Source organism: Thalassophryne amazonica, chromosome 8 (assembly GCF_902500255.1).
Source record: "Thalassophryne amazonica chromosome 8, fThaAma1.1, whole genome shotgun sequence".
In the NCBI taxonomy this organism is placed as follows: Eukaryota; Metazoa; Chordata; class Actinopteri; order Batrachoidiformes; family Batrachoididae; genus Thalassophryne; species Thalassophryne amazonica.
In genome coordinates, this window is record NC_047110.1 from 542,268 (window position 1) to 563,470 (window position 21,203).

General features: G+C 42.1%; 1 protein-coding gene across 3 annotated transcripts in view; it reads left to right on the forward strand.

Annotated features, from left to right (window-relative positions):
* The window catches only part of sntb2 (syntrophin, beta 2), a 93,509-nt gene that overhangs the window by 55,106 nt on the left and 17,200 nt on the right, over positions 1–21,203 (forward strand). For all 3 annotated transcript variants that reach the window (XM_034175654.1, XM_034175656.1, XM_034175655.1), the window contains exons 5-6: positions 16–212; positions 17,979–18,169. In XM_034175654.1, coding sequence (XP_034031545.1) covers positions 16–212; positions 17,979–18,169 — 388 coding nt within the window. The remainder of the gene's footprint in view (positions 1–15; positions 213–17,978; positions 18,170–21,203) is intronic.

A 21,203-nucleotide genomic window follows, 5' to 3' on the forward strand; every position in this document is an offset into this window, starting at 1 on the left:
TGTCTGTGCCTCCAGGCTGGTTCATTCTGGCAGCGCCCGGGGATCCCCCAACCAAGGTTCAGATTTGGTGTTCGCCACGCGGACGGGCACAGGTCGGGGGATCGAGTCCCATGTGTTTCGAGTAGAAACCCACTGGGATTTGTCTTCATGGACACGAGCCCTGGTGCAGGGGGCACATGCTGCTGCTGAGCTCATCAAAGAAGTCTCTGTTGGTGAGTTCCCCAACTCAGGGGGCAATGATGACATCAGAACGTTGGTATTGACCGATACAAGCTTAATAAGTTAATTATTGAGACCTGCACATGTGAAAATTTGTGCCAATGATAAGTCAAATCTATGAGCTTGCGCTGATGCCACGTTTCACCACTGTCATGACAACCACCCAGCAAGGCCGGGACAAGGCATTTGGGGGCCCAAGCAAAACGGACTTGGAGCACCCACGCCTCACCACCCCACCCTGTCCAACTAAACCTAAGTCAGGGCTCTTCAACTCCAGATGTCGAGGGCCGGTTTCCTGCAACTTTTAGATGTGTCTCTGCTTCAATACACTTGAGTCAGTTAATGAGTTCATGAGCAGCACTCTGGAGAACTTGACTGGATACTGAGGAGGTAATTCAGCCATTTGATTCAGGTGTGTTGGACCAGGGACACATCTGAAAGGTACATTGGTCCCCGAGGACTGGAGTTGAAGAGCTCGGATCTACATGAACCACAGACACAACATTTACGCTCACACTTTGTATCAATAAAATATTGCTTTGACAGTGCATTTGAACATTCACAAAAAGCCCACCGCCATCCCATAATAACCAACATATAAAAGTGCAAATTGTGTTGTAACTGCAATATCCAAAATACTAGACACCTCCCAAAAGCAGTGCAAAGGAAACACAACGCTGAGTCTGTGCTCATGGAACATACCAGCCATGATCCAAGAATTTTCTCACCATTTTCATGGTTCTTCTGCAATTCTCTTTTTTGAATCTTCGAGGTGGATTTTCAGAATTTTTGGGGAATTCGATATCTGTGATTTGCATGGGTCCTTTTCTAATAGTTTGACAGCGCCACCTGTCAATTAGGACTCTTCTGTTCAGGGTCTTCAGCTGTAATTCCAGAGCTTGTGGTACGTTGTGCTTTGGAGGTGCTGAGAAGTGGTGCAGACTCAGTTTATGTTGAGGTTCCACTGGCTGCCATCTCTCCCAGGTCGTCTTCTTCCTCATGAATCAGAGGTGAAGTTAATGGTGCAACTCCACTTCATGATTGCTGAAGTTTTATATTTTGCCAGCTGCAGGAATCATGAACCTGGCTGGCTGGCTACTGTCAGCAACTAGTGGGAGGGGCCCCCTTGAGGAGGATTCCGATAACAGTGTCGCTACACTTTCCTCCACTGCCTGTCACAGACTTTATAGGGGCGCTCACACAGTTTGTTGTTGCATAAAATTCATAACCAGTCATTGTCTGGGGGCCCCAGACCACCTCGGGTTGATTTGCTTGCCTTATTTCAACGGATCTGGCACCCAGGCAGACAATCAGTCCAGAACCCATATCTCGAAAATATCTATCTATCTGCCGTGGCCAGGTGAAGTGTGGGTGTCCCTGTGGACTTCTCCAACTACCGGGGCCCTCAACACTCAGGCACATTTGTGCTGGATCATGCACAGAAAAATCCACCACAAACAAAGACAGTGGCTGAAGACATTAAAACCACTAAACATGGTACCAACATGAAACTAAAGTCACTCATGGTAACAGCAACATGAGACTTATCTAAACTGACCAGTTGAGCTACAAAACACAATTTATTAATTTAATTAGCTTATAATGCACCAAATCACAGCAAAAGCCATCTCAAGGTACCTTACATAAAACAAGTCAACATAAAATTGAATAAATAATTAAAAATGAAAAAAAAATCAAATACATAAATAAAAACAGAAGTAAAAGAATAAAACAAATAAAAATAAAAACTATCCATAAGAAAGAGAATAAAAATAGGTTTTGAGTCTTGACCTAAAAATGTCCACGGACTCAGACTGCCCCACGGTCGCAGGAAGACTGTTCCACAGGGTGGGTGTACGATACGAAAAGGCTCTTTGACCTGCTGACTTCTTCTTCACCCTGGGAACACAGAGAAGTCCCACATCCTGCGACCACAAAGCCCGGGCAGGCACGTACAGTTCCACCAGATCAGCCAAATAAGATTGCGCCAGTCCATGAACAACCTTAAAATCTGCTCTCACAGAGACAGGGAGCCAGTGCAAAGATGCCAAAATGGGTGTGATATGTTCAGACCTTCTGCTATGTGTCAGAAGTCTGGCGGCAGTGTTCTGAACTAGCTGAAGACCCCTAATGCTGGACTGTGGTAACCCTGAAAATAGAACATTACAATAATCTAGTCTAGAAGAAACAAAAGCATGAATCAGGGTCTCAGCATCAGCCATGGACAGGATGGGGCAGATCCTCGCTATATTTCTCAGATGGAAAATAGCAGTCCTAGTAACATCCCTGATGTGGAGGTCAAAAGACAGCGTGGGATCAAAAATTACCCCAAGGTTCCTCATTTTGTCTGTATGATGTATGACACACGAAACCAGGCTGAGCGCCAGCTGGTCAAACTGATGCTGATGTCTCGCTGGACCAAGAATCATCATTTCAGTCTTATCAAAGTTTAAAAATAGGAAGTTACTAGACATCCAACTTCTCACTGATAGAAGACAGTCCTCCAGGAATTTTATGGGAGTGAGATTTCCCGCAGTTATCGGCATGTACAGCTGAGTGTCATTAGGATAACAATGAAAGGCAATCCCAAAACTCCTCAGTATACGCCCAAGGGGTGCCACATAGAGGGAGAAAAGCAAGGGGCCTAAAACAGATCCCTGTGGAACCCCAAATCTCATGTCAGCAAGGTCATAGGTAGTGCCATTATACAAGACACATTGAGAACGGCTGGACAGATATGACGTCAACCAGGCAAGGGCACTTCCAGTAATCCCAAAACAATTCTCCAACCTATTGAGCAAAATATGATGATCCACGGTATCAAACGCAGCACTGAGATCTAACAACACCAAAACCATAGTGGTGTTTGAGTCCATTGCTCGCAGAAGATCATTCACTACTTTAGTGAACGCTGTCTCTGTGGAGTGATATTTCCTAAAAGCAGACTGCAGCGGCTCAAAAAGATCATTCTCAGTAAGGTGGTCTGTGAGCTGCCGTGAAACCACCTTTTCTAAAATTTTGGAACAGAATGATAGATTTGATATCGGCCTGTAATTTTTCAATACACTAGGGTCAAGATTAGATTTCTTAAGGTTTGGTTTAATGGTTTAATCACTGCTGATTTAAAACATTTGGAACAGATCCAGAGGTTAATGACAGATTAATAATTTCCAACACAGTCGGCTCAAGAGTGGGCCACAGGTCCTTAAACAATTTTGTTGGTATGGGATCAAATAAACAGGTTGTGCTTTTTGTAGATGCCACAGATTTCATCAGCACGCCCAATGAAATACTATTAAATTCAGTCAATCTAGGTAACACCTCAATGGTAGCGCCCACCTCCATAGCAGGTTTCAGTGGCTGGGCCGAGGCATGCTGAGATATGCCCAGCCTAATATCTTCTATTTTCTTCTCAAAATAATCCAAGAAATCCTGTGCTGAAAAGGGAGAACGACTAACAGGTGGCTGCCCATGAATAAGAAATGCGACCGTGTCAAACAAAAACTTTGAGTTATGTTTGTTTTTACTGAACAAATCAGAGTAATAGGTCCGCTTCGTGGCCAGTAGTGCATGCTTGTAATCTAAAATAGCATCCTGCCACACAAGGCGGAACACCTCTAATTTGGAACACCATTTCCGTTCCAAACCTCTAGCCTTCTGCCTGAGGTCACGCAAATAATTATTGAACCAAGGTGACTGTGCCTTAGGAGGGCTTGACCTTAAAAGAGGAGGCGCAATCTTATCAAGTGTAGTTTTAAGCGTTAAATTTAGACTGTCCGCAAGGCTGTCCACTGGTTTAGCATTCTCCAGATTCAAAGCTAAAATATCAGGTAGTCTGGCCTCAAGTTCAGTCATAGTTGAGGGTTTAATACGGCGTCACAGTTGTAGACAAGGTTGTTGTTCCACTAAACGCGGCAGAGTGAATGTAAACCTGATAAGTGAATGGTCAGAGACTATAGATGCGAGAGGCAAAATGTCAGTATTTGTAACAGCAAACCCACGTGCAAGAACCAGATCCAGGGTATTTCCACTAATGTGTGTTGGGTCCTGAATGCATTGCTGGAATCCTAAAGCATCCACAATTTGCATAAATGATTTGCTAAGAGGATCAGAGGGCTTATTTATATGAATGTTAAAGTCACCAATAATCAAAATGTTATCTGCACTGTTGACAAACTAGAGATGAAGGCACCAAATTCATCTAAGAAGTCTGAATATGGGCCAGGGGGCCTATAAACAGTGACAAAATAACATAGATGAGCTCCAGTTTTATGACCCTGACAGTACTTAGAATCACAATAAATCAATAACATTAACAACACTGTTAAACCAGCGTAAACCACAATAACATTTAAAACCTCAAAACCCTGAACTCCCATGGTGCATTGCAGCACAGCATCCATTGTTTATTGGTTAGCTAAAATTGCTAATTTCTCCAAACATATTTGTCCTATCAACTTTCTGTTTTCACAGCGTTCAGTTTTTGCACGTGGACAGGTGGTGGGTGCCTGTGCTTCCACAGCAGAAGGTTCCTGGTTCAAGTCCAGGAGTCAAAAAGGGAGAAGCAAAAATAACTTGGCTACATTTGATTATGTAAAGGACGCTCTTATGTGTCATTTGGATTTTAAGTGTGTCAACACTTTGACTACACCAAGATAATGCCTCAAAGTTTAAAAAGAAGATTACAGAAAATTTACATTTGAAATCAACATAAAATAGACAAAAGACCCAATATTTTGCCCTGGATGATGTTTTTTAACCCCCTGTCCGTTAAGGGTCTGGGGGTGTGTGTGTGTGTGTGTGTGTGTGTGTGTGTGTGTGTGTGTGTGTGTGTGTGTGTGTGTGTGTGTGTGTGTGTGTGTGTGTGTGTGTGTGTGTGTGTGTGTGTGAGAGAGAGAGACAGAGTCTGAGGGCTGTGTGTCAGAGAGAGAAAGTGTTGAGAGGAGCAGCAGCAGTGGGAGCCAGCAGAGGAATGTTTCCACTCTGTGTGGAACAATAGTTGGCTGGTAGAACAGCAGTGGAAAAATAAGATGTTTTCCTTTCCTTTCCGCATGCTTCTCCTGATCACACCAATTCAAATGCAGAAAATCTGGGACAAACTCAGACCAGCTCACACTGTCAACGCCATCGCGCAGTTTTATTACTGATGTCTGCATCTGAACTGTGCCTCTGCCTGATACAACACACACAGCAGATTGCAAGTGTTGGACGGAATTGGACTTTGTGTGTGTGTGTGTGTGCGTGCGTGCGTGCGTGTGTTAAGGTCCCCTGACTGACACTTGCATACTCTGTGTCATGCAGAAGAGTAAACCTGTCTTTAACAGGTGTAAACTGAATGTGAGAGGGGCACCGGCTCGAGCAGTTGCACAAAGAGAATTTTTTAAATGTTCAAAAAATCTTTCATGCATAAATGTTGTGCAGCATTGCACAATCTATTCACCAGTACTACGTGCAGCTTATCAAGTCGAGTAAAGAAGAAGTGAACAGTGTGAGTGATTGCGTCAGCGCACCACATCAGAGCGCAGCTCGTCTGAATGATTATAACAAGATGTTAAATCTGTCACAAACATACTTTTACAGCTGCACACTAGAAGGAAAGAACATGCAACTGTTTTACCAAGCCATGACAATGTAAACATGACAAATAATTACCTTTTTAGATGGCTCCAAATGCTTTCTCCACATTGTTCAGCATGCGTGAGAAAAGCTGCGGCTGGAGCGCTCCTCTGTGATTCAGGAAGCGATTAGAGCTGTTTTCAACAGCCAACTCTCAGAGAATATGATTAATCCGCTATGGAGTAATTATTTTATATATGCAGTATCCAGCACACAGCACGTTGAAGCCAGTGGAACAAAGCGCGGTGTTCAGCTGGGAACACAGTGGGTGGGATCATCACGGCGATGTGCGTGCATCAAGTGTCAGAGGGCCTTTAAACTGGCTGTCTGCAGCCCGATGACACTGTGATAGTGCCTCATCAACATAACACAGGAGCATATTGCAGAAGAACTGCAGTCCAGCGCGTAGGCGCTGCGCTGTGCAGCAGAGGGGGAACACACAGAATGTTACTGTGTGCACAAAATACGTACACAACACTTATCTCCACATTTGTTAATTTTATGCACACATGATAAACATCAGTGCTTTGCACAAAAAAAGTGAGTTAGAGAAGAAGTTCTTATCAGTTGTTCATGTTCATGTTCATATTAATATTTGATTGTTGAGGCAACACGGTGGTTTGGTAAACTTACACCCCGTCACACGAGAGGCTGAATGAGCCCAAATCCCCTGAATGAAAAATGAAAATTCTACTCACGTTCTGGAAGTGTCAAGGTGCTTTTGGAAACATCGGACAGCATTCTCAGAGCAGTCTAAACAGTCGGGCAGGGTCCTGCAGCCGCCTCCCATGTTCAAAACATTGGAGGTGCAGTGGAAGTGGAAAAATATCAAACAGCAGTCTGACTGTGTTCTAAATGTTCTGACGGCATCAAACCACCATTCAAAGCAATCTGATCGTATTCAAGAGAAATTCCCCAGGGTCAGGCACGTCAAATCCTACCAACGTGCCGAATGAAGCACAGAGTTGCCGGACAGCACCAGCAAGGACTTGCCCCAATTGAGTCAGGCTGATCCACACTGCCTTCAGTTATGTGTACTGTATATTACATACTGTACATATGTGCATATGGTGTGTGTGTGTAGCATCCTGGATATGTGGACATGCACACTCCCCCCAGAACGGCACGTGAGAAGCAGATGGTGCTCACCTCTTCAGCCGGACAGTGGGACTGCACTGCAGCCCCCTGGGGCTGTGGAGGTCGATCGCGCGCAGCACAAACGAGGCCAATTTTCCGCTTTGGGAGTGGAAACACACTTTGAGAATTTTCTCCTGGCCACACAAAAGGATAAAATTGATGGTTGGATCCATCATGTTTTGAAGACCATTCTCACGCTGTGCTGGGCTTCACTTCTGCTGTTTCTACAAGATGGACTATGAAAATAATAAAAAAAAACTTTCACTTTCCTCCTCAAAATATTATCTTTGGAAAATCTGTCCACCTAATCTGTTTCCGTTGTCGTATTTTACGCTTCATAATGCTCCACACATTTTCAATGGGTGACAGGTCTGGACTGCAGGCAGGCCAGTCTAGTACCCGCACTCTTTTACTACGAAGCCACGCTGTTGTAACACGTGCAGAATGTGGCTTGACATTGTCTTGCTGAAATAAGCAGGGATGTCCCTGAAAAAGACGTTGCTTGGATGGCAGCATGTGTTGCTCCAAAACCTGGATTCAGCATTGATGGTGCCATCACAGATGTGTAAGTTGTCCATGCCATGCGCACTAACACACCCCCAAACCATCACGGATGCTGGCTTTTGAACTTTGTGCTGATAACAATCTGGATGGTCTTTTTCCTCTTTTGTTCAGAGGACACGACGTCCATGATTTCTAAAAACAATTTGAAATGTGGACTCATCAGACCACAGCACACTTTTCCACTTTGCGTCTGTCCATTTCAAATGAGCTCGGGCCCAGAGAAGGCGGCGGCGTTTCTGGATGTTGTTGATGTATGACTTTCACTTTGCATGGTAGAGTTTTAACTTGCACTTGTAGATGTAGCGACGAACTGTGTTAACTGACAATGGTTTTCTGAAGTGTTCTTGAGCCCATGCAGTAAGATCCTTTACATAATGATGTCAGTTTTTAATGCAGTTCCGCCTGAGGGATCGAAGGTCACAGGCATTCAAAGTTGGTTTTTGGCCTTGCCGTTTACGTGTAGAAAGTTCTCCAGATTCTCTAAATCTTCTGATTATATTATGGACTGTAGATGATGGAATCCCTAAACTCCTTGCAATTGAATTTGAGAAACATTGTTCTTAAACTGTTGGACTATTTTTTTCATGCAGTTGTTCATAAAGTGGTGATCCTCACTCCATTTTTTCTTATGAATGGCTGAGCCTTTTGGAGATGCTCCTTTTATACCCAGTCATGATACTCACAATTAGTGTCCTCAGTTCCTAAACGCTTATTGAGTGTTGTTAGAAGGAAAGGTGATGTAACACAGTGGTAAACATACCACTGTCCCAGCTTTTTTGAAATGTGTTGCAGGCATCCATTTCAAAATGAGTAAATATTTGCATAAAAACAATAAAGTTTGTCAGTTTGAACATTAAATATCTTGTCTTTGTGGTGTATTCAATTGAATATAGGTTGAAGACAAATTGCAAATCATTGTATTCTGTTTTTATTTACATTTTACACAACGTCCCAACTTCATTGGAATTGGAGTTGTACACAGGCAAATGCATTTCTTTTACTTAATTTACTTATTCTGTTAATTAGAACGATTGATGCTGGTTCTTGTGGTGAGTTTAAGCTTCTTCAAGTTTGTTAAAATTATGTCCATAACTGGTTTTGATGTTTAAGTTGAGCAGCAACATGACACCATGAGTAAATGGTTGTGTTCAAAGCGACGTGCAGACACTTCATGTCTCCACTGGCACGCGCTGCATTTCTTTTTGTCGTCTTGTTGACGCCTCCATCTGCTTCACTGATGTTGTTTATCTTGGCTCTCTTGTTCTGTTATTCCAGTGAGGAACAGAAGCAACAGACGGATGGTTAATTGAGGGTGTTTCTGAATGCAAATTACCGTGAACATGCATAAGCATGTGCTTTAGGACATTTGTGACAGCTGGTACGTACTGATGTGTGTACGACCTGCTGGCTGGTTCCCGTCTCCTCCACTAGAGAGTAGGCTCGTAATTGCCATTGAGTTCTTCCATTTCATTGGGTGGGATCTCTTTGCACTGTGTTTCTTTTGAACTTTATTGTCATTTCAAAGACAATAACAGTAACACTTCCGGAGACTGGGCATCACATAAAAATACATACAATTAAAAATCGAAAACAAAGGTGTAGGCTTATGCTCTATTTAAGAAAGTCAGTAATCGGCCCCCATCTTCTATCGAAGACCGGAGCCTTTAAATGAAGTTGAGCTGTCAGCCGCTCCATCATATACATGTGTTTGATTTTTTGAGTCCATTGTTCAACTGTGGGAGATTCCGGTTTCAACCAATAAATTGTGATCATTTTTCTTGCGGTCATCAAAAGAAGGTGAAGCAGAAGTTTTTGATCCTGAGAAAAGTTGTCTGGAAAAACATCCAATAAGAAAGTAATAGGGTCCAGAGAGCTGCTCACCTTCATTAGATTCTCCACATTGTTTTTAATATTCTTCCAGTAGTTCTGTATGTGGGGACAGTCCCAGAAGATGTGAGTTTGGTCACCCACAAATCCACAATTTTTCCAGCACTTGTCATTGACATTTACTTTGAAGTGGAAGGACTTCAGTGGTGTTCTAAAAAATCTAAATTTCATCTTCCAGTCAAACTCCTCCCAACTTTGACTGCTCACTCCCCTATGGCAACCAGAGCAAATATCCCTCCAAGCAGCATCCTCTAAAGTGACATTCAGCTCCATTTCCCATTGCTGTTTTATGTGTTGTGTGTTGTCTGCCATATCAATCAACAATTTTTGGTACATTAATGAAATTTGTTCTTTCATTACCCCTGCATTTTCAACCAAATTGATAAAGTGTTTTTCTATGTTTGTAGATTCTCTTCTTATATGTTCCCAGTCTGTATGTTTTGTGATGTAACTTCTTATTTGTAAATACCTATAAAAATCGCTTGTTGGTAACTCAAATTTAGCTTTTAGTTGTGCAAAACTTTTCATAACATTTCCATCAAATAACTGATTCAGTGTGATGAGTCCCCTCTTAGCCCACCCATGAAAACCACTGTCTAATAAGGAAAGAAAAAACTCCATATTTCCACTAATGGGCATAGCTCGTGAGAGGACAACCTTTCCCTTTAACTGCTTTTGAATCCTATTCCAAATTAAGTTAAAGTATGTTTGACCCAAATATTTGGAATTTTAATTCTTTTTCATTGCCTGCATGCTGAGAAACGGAAGTTGTGCTAGGGTAAATCCTGGTACAGAATATTCTTCCATAGAGACCCATTGCTTCTCTAGATCACTAATGATCCATGCCACCATAGCTCTAATTTGGGCCGCCCAATAATACAGTCTGAAGTTCAGCAGATTTAATCCTGCATTTTCCTTAGGAGTCATTAAAATTTTAAGACGTACTCGTGGTCTTTTGTTCTGCCAAATAAATTTTGAAATTAAGTTATTCAATAATTTAAAAGTGGATTGTGGGATTAAAACAGGGAGGTTTTGGAACAGAAATAATAGTCTAGGAAGAATATTCATTCTTATACATTCAATTCTCCCCAGGAGAGAGAGCGGTAGTACATCCCATCTGTTTAAGTGCATCTTAATTTCTTTCAGCAATTTATCATAGTTAGATGAGAATAGCTGTGTGGTCTTAGATGGTTCTATATACAGAGCAAATAAAGAGGGAGAAAGAATTTCGCCCTGCCTAGTGCCACGTCCCAGTGAAAAAAAATCTGAGCAATGACCATTGACCCTCACTTGTGACCTTGGATTCTTATAAAAAGTCTGGACCCATTTTATGAACACCTTATTGAAGCCCATGTATCTTAGTGTCTGCTGTAGAAAGTCCCAGTCTACCCGATCACATGCCTTCTCAGCATCCAAGCCGAGAAGCATTGATGGGGTGTTTCTTTTCTGTGCAACTATTTGGAGGTTTAAAGCTCTTTGAACATTTTTATTTCCATGTCTCTGGGTGATAAAGCCAGTTTGATCAGGTTTCACAAGCTTCCTAATATACTTTTGTATTCTGTTTGCGATAATGGCAGTAAGTATTTAAGGTCCACGCACAGGAGGCTGATGGGTCGATAAGATGTACACAGAGTCGGGTCTTTACCATCTTTGTGGATGACGCTTATAATAGCTTCAGACCATGACTGAGGAGGATCACCCTCTGAAAGTGCATAGTTATACACTTTATCCAAAAGTGGGACAAGCTCTTGGACCAGTACTTTGTAATACTGTCATGGAAAACCGTCCACCCCTGGGGATTTATTGTTCTTAAGTTTTAGAATAGAATTTTTAATTTCTTCTCTTGTAATTGGACCTGTTATTGCATTAGCCTCCTCCTCGGTCAGTTTAAGATTTATTGAATTTAGGAAGGTCTCAACTTTATCCCCTTTATTTTGACAGCTTTCTTCCTTGTACAGTTCTTGATAGTACATGGCAAACGCATTTGCCACATCCTTGGGCTGAAACATCCTATCCCCAGACTTTGGGCATTTAACTTTATGAACTGCTCTGCTTGATTGCGATTTTCGCAGCTGAAATGCCAACAACTGACTGGCCCTGTTACCAAACTCAGAATATTTTTGGTTTGTGAATCGGAGCTGTCGCTCTACTTTATATGTTAGTAAAGCGTTTAATTTCTGTCTATTTTCTTTTAGCATATTAAGTGTGTGTTTGTTTTGTGTTCTTTGGAATATTACCTCTAAGTTTTTAATTTTACTTTCCAATTTTAACTGTTCTGCAAACCTCTCTCTTTATTTTAGATGAGATTGAAATTATATTTCCCCTTAGAACACTTTTAGCCCCCTCCTATAACACAGATGGAGAGACCGTACATTATCATTAAATTGAATATAGTTTATTAACCCTTTTTAATTGTCTGTAAAACCATTTCATTATTTATTTATTTCATTATACATTTGCTCTCCAGTATTTAAAAATATTATTTGAACTCATCCTTATTTTTAAGGAGACTGGAACATGATCTGAGATGGTAATTGCTTCTATATCACATTGGGTTGCTCTGTAGAAGTCCGCTCCTGACATCAGAAACATATCTAACCTCAAGTGGCTGCCATGAACCTGTGAGAAAAAACTAAAATATTTTTCCCTGGGATGCAGAAGGCGCCACACAGCTACCAAACCCAACTCATCCTTCAGTGCGCAAAGTGTGTGAGATTTTCTGGACTTTGGACCAAAATCAGCAGGTAGTCGGTCTATAGACGCTTGCAAAACACAATTAAAATCACCCCCTATAAGAATAATTCGCTCCGCTTTATCTGCTATAAAGGATGCATTATTTTTAAAGAAATTTGGGCAGTCCTCATTTGGAGCATACAGATTAAGTAGTGTAATTTTAATGCCCCCCACACAGCCAATCACCATTACATATCTCCCCTCCTTGTCACTGAAGGTTTTCTCATGACAAAAATATATGGACTTGTTGAAAAGTATTGTGACTCCCCTTTTCCTCCTGCTTTGATATGATGAGCTGTATTGCTGGTCGACCCACTCTCTTCTCAACTTTATATGTTCTTTTTCTGAAAGGTGTGTTTCCTGGAGCATCGCCACAGCACAATTAAGTTTTCTTAGCTGATTTAACACTTTTTTCTTTTAATTGTGTTACCCAAACCCTTAACGTTATAAGTAACACAGATTATATCAGTCAAATATTATGCCAAATCTTTTGTAATTTGTACCCTATCTTGTTTCACCCACCCATACACAAAGAATTCACAAAGAATCATTGCATATAACAGAATTATGGCCCAGTTTGAGTCTCAGGACGAAATGAACAGTAACAAATGAACAATTAATGAACAAAAGGAACAGTATGTGCTTCCACATGCCCGACTGGATCAAACTGAATTATTGATATATACAAACTCCAGCTCTCAAACCTGATTAAGTCAGAAAAGACCCAGCTCCCGATCTATCCTGGGCGGAGGATGGTGACTGGTCCTCCAAGGGGAAAAGGCACAACGTGTGTGCTGTCACTGTCTCTTCCAGAGCGTTTCGGAGCGACTTTACCTGTGGATTGGTGGTACTCCACTCACTGTTTCTCACGTCCCGTCCATGCTGAAATCTTCACTTTTCCTCTCCTAACGTGCACTGGTCAGATGAACTCGGCCGGAGTGTAAATCAGCCCTCAGTATTAAAGAAAGTTTTGATCTTGGCGTGGGAGAGACCCGCTGGGCCCCCATTTGCTCTCCTTCCCGCGGTGCTCCACCCGTCTCGGGACAGCTCCGTCTCCAGCAGCTCCCGTTCGTTCCCTCATGCGTTTATCTCCAGCTTCTCAAGTGCCGGCAAAGCATCAGTCAGTGTGGGGGGCAGGTCTTCACGCCATCCTCCATGAATACTCTGAGCTGTGCGGGGAAAATACACTTTGCTCTGATGTTCTTCACTTTTAGCTGCTTTACTGCGACCCGCACCAGCGCTCTCTTTTTCTGCAACTCGGGAGAGAAATCGTGGTCAAAGTAGATTTGTCTTCCGTTGTACATGACTTTTCTCTGCTCCCAGGCCTGTCGTAACACGGTTTCTTTGACTGAGAAGTCCAAACTTCTGACAACCAGAGAGCGCAGGGCAGCTTCGGGGCTCTGTGGGCCCTCTCTATGACGATGTTAAGGTTGGGGGGGAGGCGAAGAGCGATTTAAGCAGCTTGTGTACAAAAAAACGTAATGTCTCTTCCCTCACTGTCTTCAGCCACTCGATAAATTCTTATATTGTTACGCCTCCGTCGATTTTGCATCTCATCATATCTTGCAGTCAAATTAATTTCTCTGTGCAGCAGATAACGAAGGGCTCGCTCATGGTGTTTAGCAGTGTCTTCCTGGGCGCTAATGCAACCCTCCGCTTCTGCAGTTTGCTTCTGCAATTCTGTGAAATCTTCTTTTAGATCGGAAAATGACGTCTCCAGTCTTGTCAAGGAAAGTTGTGTCTGCATGTGGCCCTCTTGGTTGTCTTTCCTTAGTTTCTCAAGTTCAGCCAGTATTTTTGAGTCAGAGTCACGGATGTTAGCATTAGCAACTGTGGGCTCACTCGGTGTTTTTATTAGCGTGAGCTGTTTCAAATTGTCACCTTTCTCCTTGGCAGAATCCTGCCTAGTTTGTCCTTTAACTCTCAAAGATGATGCCATGTCTATTTAGTAAAAAGAGAAAAATGCCGAGTAATTTGCTGGTTTTGTTAGGAAATAAACTAATCTGGACGGAGCGTGTCACTGGAAGCCTCTCCTCCACTGTGTGTCTGATTGGCTCACACAGATGTGAGCTATTTACAGCACTGGCTGGTTCCCGCCTCCTCCTTTCTAACTCTTTATGCACACGCGTTTGCATTTCTCAGAGTGGGCGATTGCACAGGCAGCAGCCAATGAAAGACATCCTTACAGATTGTACCGTGCAGTCTGTTGCGTTTTGAGAACTGCGTGGTGTTGAAACAACAAAACACATCACCGATGGGAACATTTGTTCTGCAACACTTTAAAGTGGGATAGTTCCATCATAAATAAATTTAAGTGGGCGTGGTTAGAGGAGAAGGACCGAAATGCCAACTTTGTAAAAAAAAAATATTGTGTATATGACAAAACTAACTCCCCAGTAAGTCTTTGATCTGATTATATCGTGTTGTTGACGGCACAGGCAGCAATACTGTCCATGATTTAATTGTCAGTTGACATGATTCAAGTTATTTCACGCAAATCAAAATCTATTTTTTGGATGAATTTACTTAAAACTCTATATGTTTGTTTAAATCTGCATTTTATGTCTTCTTCTGTTACATGGGCCTGAAATATTCATGTGGGGAAAAATTGACAAAGATTGAACATGCTCATAGAAGTGTTTCCCGCTTCCAGAGTTGAATCACATTTTAACTCTGTTTCAGTGTTGTTGAACTGAAAGTGATGTCGGTGACTATTAATGACAGTTTTTGCGGCTTTACTTGTTTTTATTCATGTTCAGACACCATCAGTTGTGTTATAAAAGTCAAGTGTTTGGATTAGTGTAGAGAGAGAAGAGTAGGCTCGTAATCGCCATCGAGTTCTTCCATTTCATTGGCTGGGATCTCTTTGCACTGTTTCTGTGTCTGTGTTCTGTGTCACCGCAAAGACAAGATATTTAATGTTCAAACTGATAAACTTTGTTGTTTTTGTGCAAATATTTGTTCATTTTGAAATGGATGCCTGCAACACGTTTCAAAAAAGCTGGGACATTGGTATGTTTACCACAGTGTTACATCACCTTTCCTTCTAACAACACTCAATAAGCGTTTGGGAACTGAGGACACTAATTGTGAGTGTCATGATTGCGTATAAATGGAGCATCCCCAAATAGTGCAGCAGATTAGAGAATATTTACAGGGGAATCTTTCAAATGGTGATACAAGCACCAAATTCAACACAAATAGTCCTGAGACATTACTCTTTTGAAAAAGCAGACTATCCACTCAATTTTTCAATAGGCAGCCAGGTAGTGGTCAATGAAGTATTACACAGGGATCAAAATTAAAAGATGCTCCAGTCATATTGAAAACTATACCACATTATTCATCCAACCATAAAGATTCCAAAAAGGTATAGTTTGGACTATCTTTGACTGAATGTTATGAAGTTATGGGGCAAAAACAGCAAAAACAGTGCCAAAGCTCAATTTCAGTTTGTACGGGAGGCCGGTAAATAGTGATGCAAATTATTGGTTGAGCTAATAGGATTAATAAATTAAATAGATTTGACCATGTTGAATGTTTACTGTCCAAAGCAAAGGTCAAACAATGTCAACGTCCATTGGATTCTATGGCATATGACATATGTTACCCTGTAACATGATAACTAAGTATGACACATGGTGCAAACTATTCCTTTTTAAAACCCTATTCACTCAACCAGTAATTTGCATCACTTTGTACCAAAATTGGAGCAACTTTAACTTTGGCCCCCTGTACAAACTGAGATTGACCGTTGGTACCATTTATGCTGTTTTTACCCCATAACTTCATAACATTAAATCAAAGATAGTCCAAACTATACCTTTTTGGTATCTGTATGATCAAATGAATAATGTGGTATACTTTTCAATATGATTGGAGCATTTGTAAATCTTGACCCCTGTGTAATTCTTCATTGACCTCTACTTGGCCGCCTATTGAACAATCAAGTGGATAGTCTGCTTTCTCAAAAGAGTAATGTTTAAAGAATATGTGTGCCAAATTTGGTGTTTGTATCACCATTTGAAAGATTGTTTCAGTTATCTGCTGCACTAAAAATTCTCAGCCGTTCACAAGCAAAGATGAGGTGAGGATCACCACTTTGTGAACAACTGCATGAAAAAAATAGTCCAACAGTTTAAGAACAATGTTTCTCAACGTTCAATTGCAAGGACGTTAGGGATTCCATCATCTACAGTCCATAATATAATCAATCCATAATATAATAGTCCATAAAAGTCCATAATATAACAGTCCAATGCAAATATGTGGCTTTATGAAATAGTAATAACACTATAATCTGTGACAGACTCTGGATTGTAGATACAGATTCTTTATTGTCATTGTAACAAAGTACAACAAAGGCTAAGGTGCAGCCTTTCAATGCCAATACACACGCAGACCTTTATTTATTCAACCTTTATTTAACCAGGTTAGTCCTGTTGAGATTGAGATCTCTTTTGCAAGGGAGACTTGGACAATTATAAAGTTTCCACCAAACCTGCATGTCTTTGGATGTGGGAGGGGGACTGGAGCACAAGAAACCCACACAAACACGGGGAGAATGTTCAAAGTCCACACAGAAAGGCCACAGGTGGGAATTGAATCCATGTCCTGCTTGCTGTGAGGCAACAGTGCTAACTACTAAGCCACCGTGCTGCCCATAAAAGGTCAGGAAGAAAATAAAATAAACATAAAATCTAACAGAATGAAAAGGGTTTGTCCAGAGCACAGAATAAAAAGAAAAAAAATTATAAGTATGTAGTAGCAAAAAAGAGATTACATATAAAAAAGAGAAAAGTATGTACAGAACAAAACATAAACACCTATTGCCCTCATTCCAGGTCACATGGTCACATGTGTCATGTGACCTGGCTGTTTGGTTCCAGTGGCATTCAAAGCTGTAACAGCAGTTGGGTAGAAACTGTTTTTCAGTCTGTTTGTTCTTACTTTAATGGTCCTGTACCATGTTCCTGATGGCAGCAGCTCAAACAGAGAGTCTCCAGGGTGGAATGAGTCCTTTAGGATGGTGTTGACTCTCCTGAGACAGTAAGAGCCCTGAAGGTCCATCATCTCGCCAGTGTGAGAAAATGTGCTTTTTATGACTAAACTGAGCAAGAAAATGGGACTGAGAAATATCTCTCATTCATCTTAACTACACCAAATTGCACCAGGTTGCATGTAATATTTTAACATTTAAAATGTCAAAATGTTCAAAGTTCAAACGGCACCTTGAACTAAATTTTGTTTTTTTCCCCAATCTCTACTCACATCTCTGCTTCTTGTTGTGTAGGAATAACAGTGTTTAATGGTAACATAACATTTTCCTGTTCTGGGTTTTTTGTGCTGATGGAGATGTGAGTTTCCTCCGTGGTCCTCTGAGGGGCCATGAGGAGTTGTGACATCTAGTGGCCACTGAGGAGAAGTGAAAGGAGCCAGATGACAGTGAGTGGTTTTCCAGGATTCTGATGGATCACAAGCCACTGATGAAGTCAGCTGTGATTTTGAACTCAGATGTTTTTGTTTGTTTGTTTGTTTATTTGTTTTTGGGAGGGGGGGGGGTGTTAACATCTGCATCCAACATTACCAGGAAGACGTTGCGTTTGCATTTAACACATGACGAGTCAGTTATTAAAGTTCCAGACTTTAAGCACTTCAGACGATCACATGAGCATCTGAATGTGTCCTGTACAAGTGGTGAAACAATTGTTAACTTTTTGTACTGCACGTGGAAAACTTCTGGTGTCCACGGAAACCATTCTTGGAAATCTTGGCACCCAGTCCTTTCCACTCACTCAGTTCTTTCCTCGACTCCTCTTCAGGTTGCACGTTGAACAGGCAGGACGTTCGTGTGACGCTGCATTATGAGAAGGGCTTCACCGTGACGCGAGAGTCCGCCGACCCTGCAGAGGGCGCAGTGCTGTACCGGTACCCATTTGAAAAGCTCAAAATGTCTGCCGACGATGGAATCCGCAACCTTTACCTGGACTTTGGAGGGCCAGAGGGAGAAATGGTACGTTACACTCAATTTAGTTTACTCATATAGCGCCAAATCACAACAAAACTGCCTCAAGGCGCTTCACACAAGTAAGGTCTAACCTTACCATCCCTCAGAGCAAGAACACAGGCGACAGTGTGTTGTTCTTTAGACATCTTTAATGTTTAAATACATACAAAAGCAGCGAAGACTCTGGCGCACACTTGCGCAAACAAAAGCAGGGAACATTATGGCACACAGCAAACAAAAGCAGTGAATGCTCTGGCACAAACAAAAGCAGTGAATGCTCTGGCACAAACAAAAGCAGTGAATGCTCTGGCACAAACAAAAGCAGTGAATGCTCTGGCACAAACAAAAGCAGTGAACGCTCTGGTGCACACACATGCAAACAAAAGCAGTGAATGCTCTGGCGCAAACACATGCAAACAAAAGCAGTGAATGCTCTGGCACAAACAAAAGCAGTGAACGCTCTGGCGCACACACATGCAAACAAAAGCAATGAACACTCTGGCACAAACAAGCAGTGAACGCTCTGGCGTGCACACATGCAAACAAAAGCAGTGAATGCTCTGGCACAAACAAAAGCAGTGAATGCTCTGGCTCACACACGCAAACAAAAGCAGTGAACACTGTGGCACAAACAAAAGCAGTGAATGCTCTGGCACAAACAAAAGCAGTGAACGCTCTGGCACAAACAAAAGCAGTGAACGCTCTGGCACAAACAAAAGCATTGAACGCTCTGGCGCGCACACACGCAAACAAAAGCATTGAACACTGTGGCACAAACAAAAGCAGTGAACGCTCTGGCACAAACAAAAGCAGTGAATGCTCTGGCTCACACACGCAAACAAAAGCAGTGAACACTGTGGCACAAACAAAAGCGGTGAACGCTCTGGCGCGCACACATGCAAACAAAAGCAGTGAACGCTCTGGCGCAAACAAAAGCAGTGAACGCTCTGGCGCAAACAAAAGCAGTGAACGCTCTGGCGCAAACAAAAGCAGTGAACGCTCTGGCGCAAACAAAAGCAGTGAACGCTCTGGCGCAAACAAAAGCAGTGAACGCTCTGGCGCAAACAAAAGCAGTGAACGCTCTGGCGCAAACAAAAGCAGTGAACGCTCTGGCGCAAACAAAAGCAGTGAACGCTCTGGCGCAAACAAAAGCAGTGAACGCTCTGGCGCAAACAAAAGCAGTGAACGCTCTGGCGCAAACAAAAGCAGTGAACGCTCTGGCGCAAACAAAAGCAGTGAACGCTCTGGCGCAAACAAAAGCAGTGAACGCTCTGGCAGAAACAAAAGCAGTGAACGCTCTGGCTCACACAAAAGCAGTGAACGCTCTGGCACAAACAAAAGCAGTGAACGCTCTGGCACAAACAAAAGCAGTGAACGCTCTGGCACAAACAAAAGCAGTGAACGCTCTGGCACAAACAAAAGCAGTGAACGCTCTGGCACAAACAAAAGCAGTGAACGCTCTGGCACAAACAAAAGCAGTGAACGCTCTGGCTCACACAAAAGCAGTGAACGCTCTGGCACAAACAAAAGCAGTGAACGCTCTGGCACAAACAAAAGCAGTGAATGCTCTGGCACAAACAAAAGCAGTGAACGCTCTGGCTCACGCACACAAACAAAAGCAGGGAACCTTATGGCACACAGCAAACAAAAGCAGTGACCCAAGCAGTGGGTCACCCCTTTAAGTCTGGTCTGCTTGAGGTTTCTTCCTCACTAACACCAGATGTAGGGGTTTTTTGTTTTTTTCTTACCACTGTCACCTGTGTGCTTGCTCTGGGGGTTGGGAAGGTTAGACCTTACTCTGTGAACACAGGAGTAAAGTGAACACACACAAGTTGGAGCCCTGACGAGGACATGCACGACTTGAGGAGGTCCTTGTTTAGTGTTTCTAAGAAACAGCTAACGACTCACTTATGATTTGTACGCTGAAAAAAAGCACAGCAGTGAAGATGCAGCAAACGTTTTTCTGAAAGTCCTCTGAACAGAACTGAAGAACATCTCAGTGGACCTTCCACAGTGAGTGTAAATCACCTGGTCTCACAGCAGGGTTCTTTTTTGATGTTGTTTTTTCAAATATTGATTCATATAAATATGTACATTGAAATAAGAGTACGCAAATTATTCCACATATTGTGAAAAAAATCATTTAATAAATAACCACAAAACAAATAAAAAAATGTTTTATAGAGCAGAAGTATATTTTTAAAAATAAGTAAACAAAAAACAAAAGTTCTGTTCTGCAGCAGAACTGTTGCCAACGATTCTCACGCTCGTCATTTGAAAGTGTTTTTTGACTTAATGTCTGTTTGTTGTTTTTTTTTGTTTGTTTGTTTATTTGTTTTTTTGGTCTATCAGTTCAGGTATAATTGCAAATTGAAATACTTCCATGCAGTGGGTGCACAAATGAGATTTCTTCAAAATACAAGTTCTTGTTGTAACTTGCAGGCTTTAACACAAAATTACAAAGCCAACATCTACTTGTTTTAACATTTGTCCTTGAACTGGAAAACAGTTCATCTTCGGCTGCAGTAGGTGTTGTGTGTGAACATGAATCTGGCACTTCAGTATGATTGGGGATGGAGCGATGCCTCATCTTGTACTGGTTTCTTACTTCTAGAGGGCATACTCCACAACAGTCGGCTCCAGGACATTGGCTCTACAACACAAGACCATCTGCAGTTCACTTTGACAAACTGTTGAGTTGTTTCTTTCTCGTTGCTGTGCCAGTGGACAGCTGGTGAATAAACAAGAGAATAGTTCATAACACTTTTCAGGAATCAAGTGTTCTTATCACTAACACAAGGCCTGCAACACATTCCTTAAAAAGGCGGGTCGCTGAAGCATTTACCACTTTGTAATGTTGCCATTCCTTCTCCCAACATTTGATCAACATTTTGGCGTTGAGGACGCCAAGGGATGAAGTCGTTCAGGTGTTATTGGGTCCCATTCTTGCTGCAAACACGTCTTAAGGTGTGCAACAGTAGGGGGCCATCATTCCAAAATTCTCCACATATTCTGTATTGGGTACAGGTCAGGACTGCAG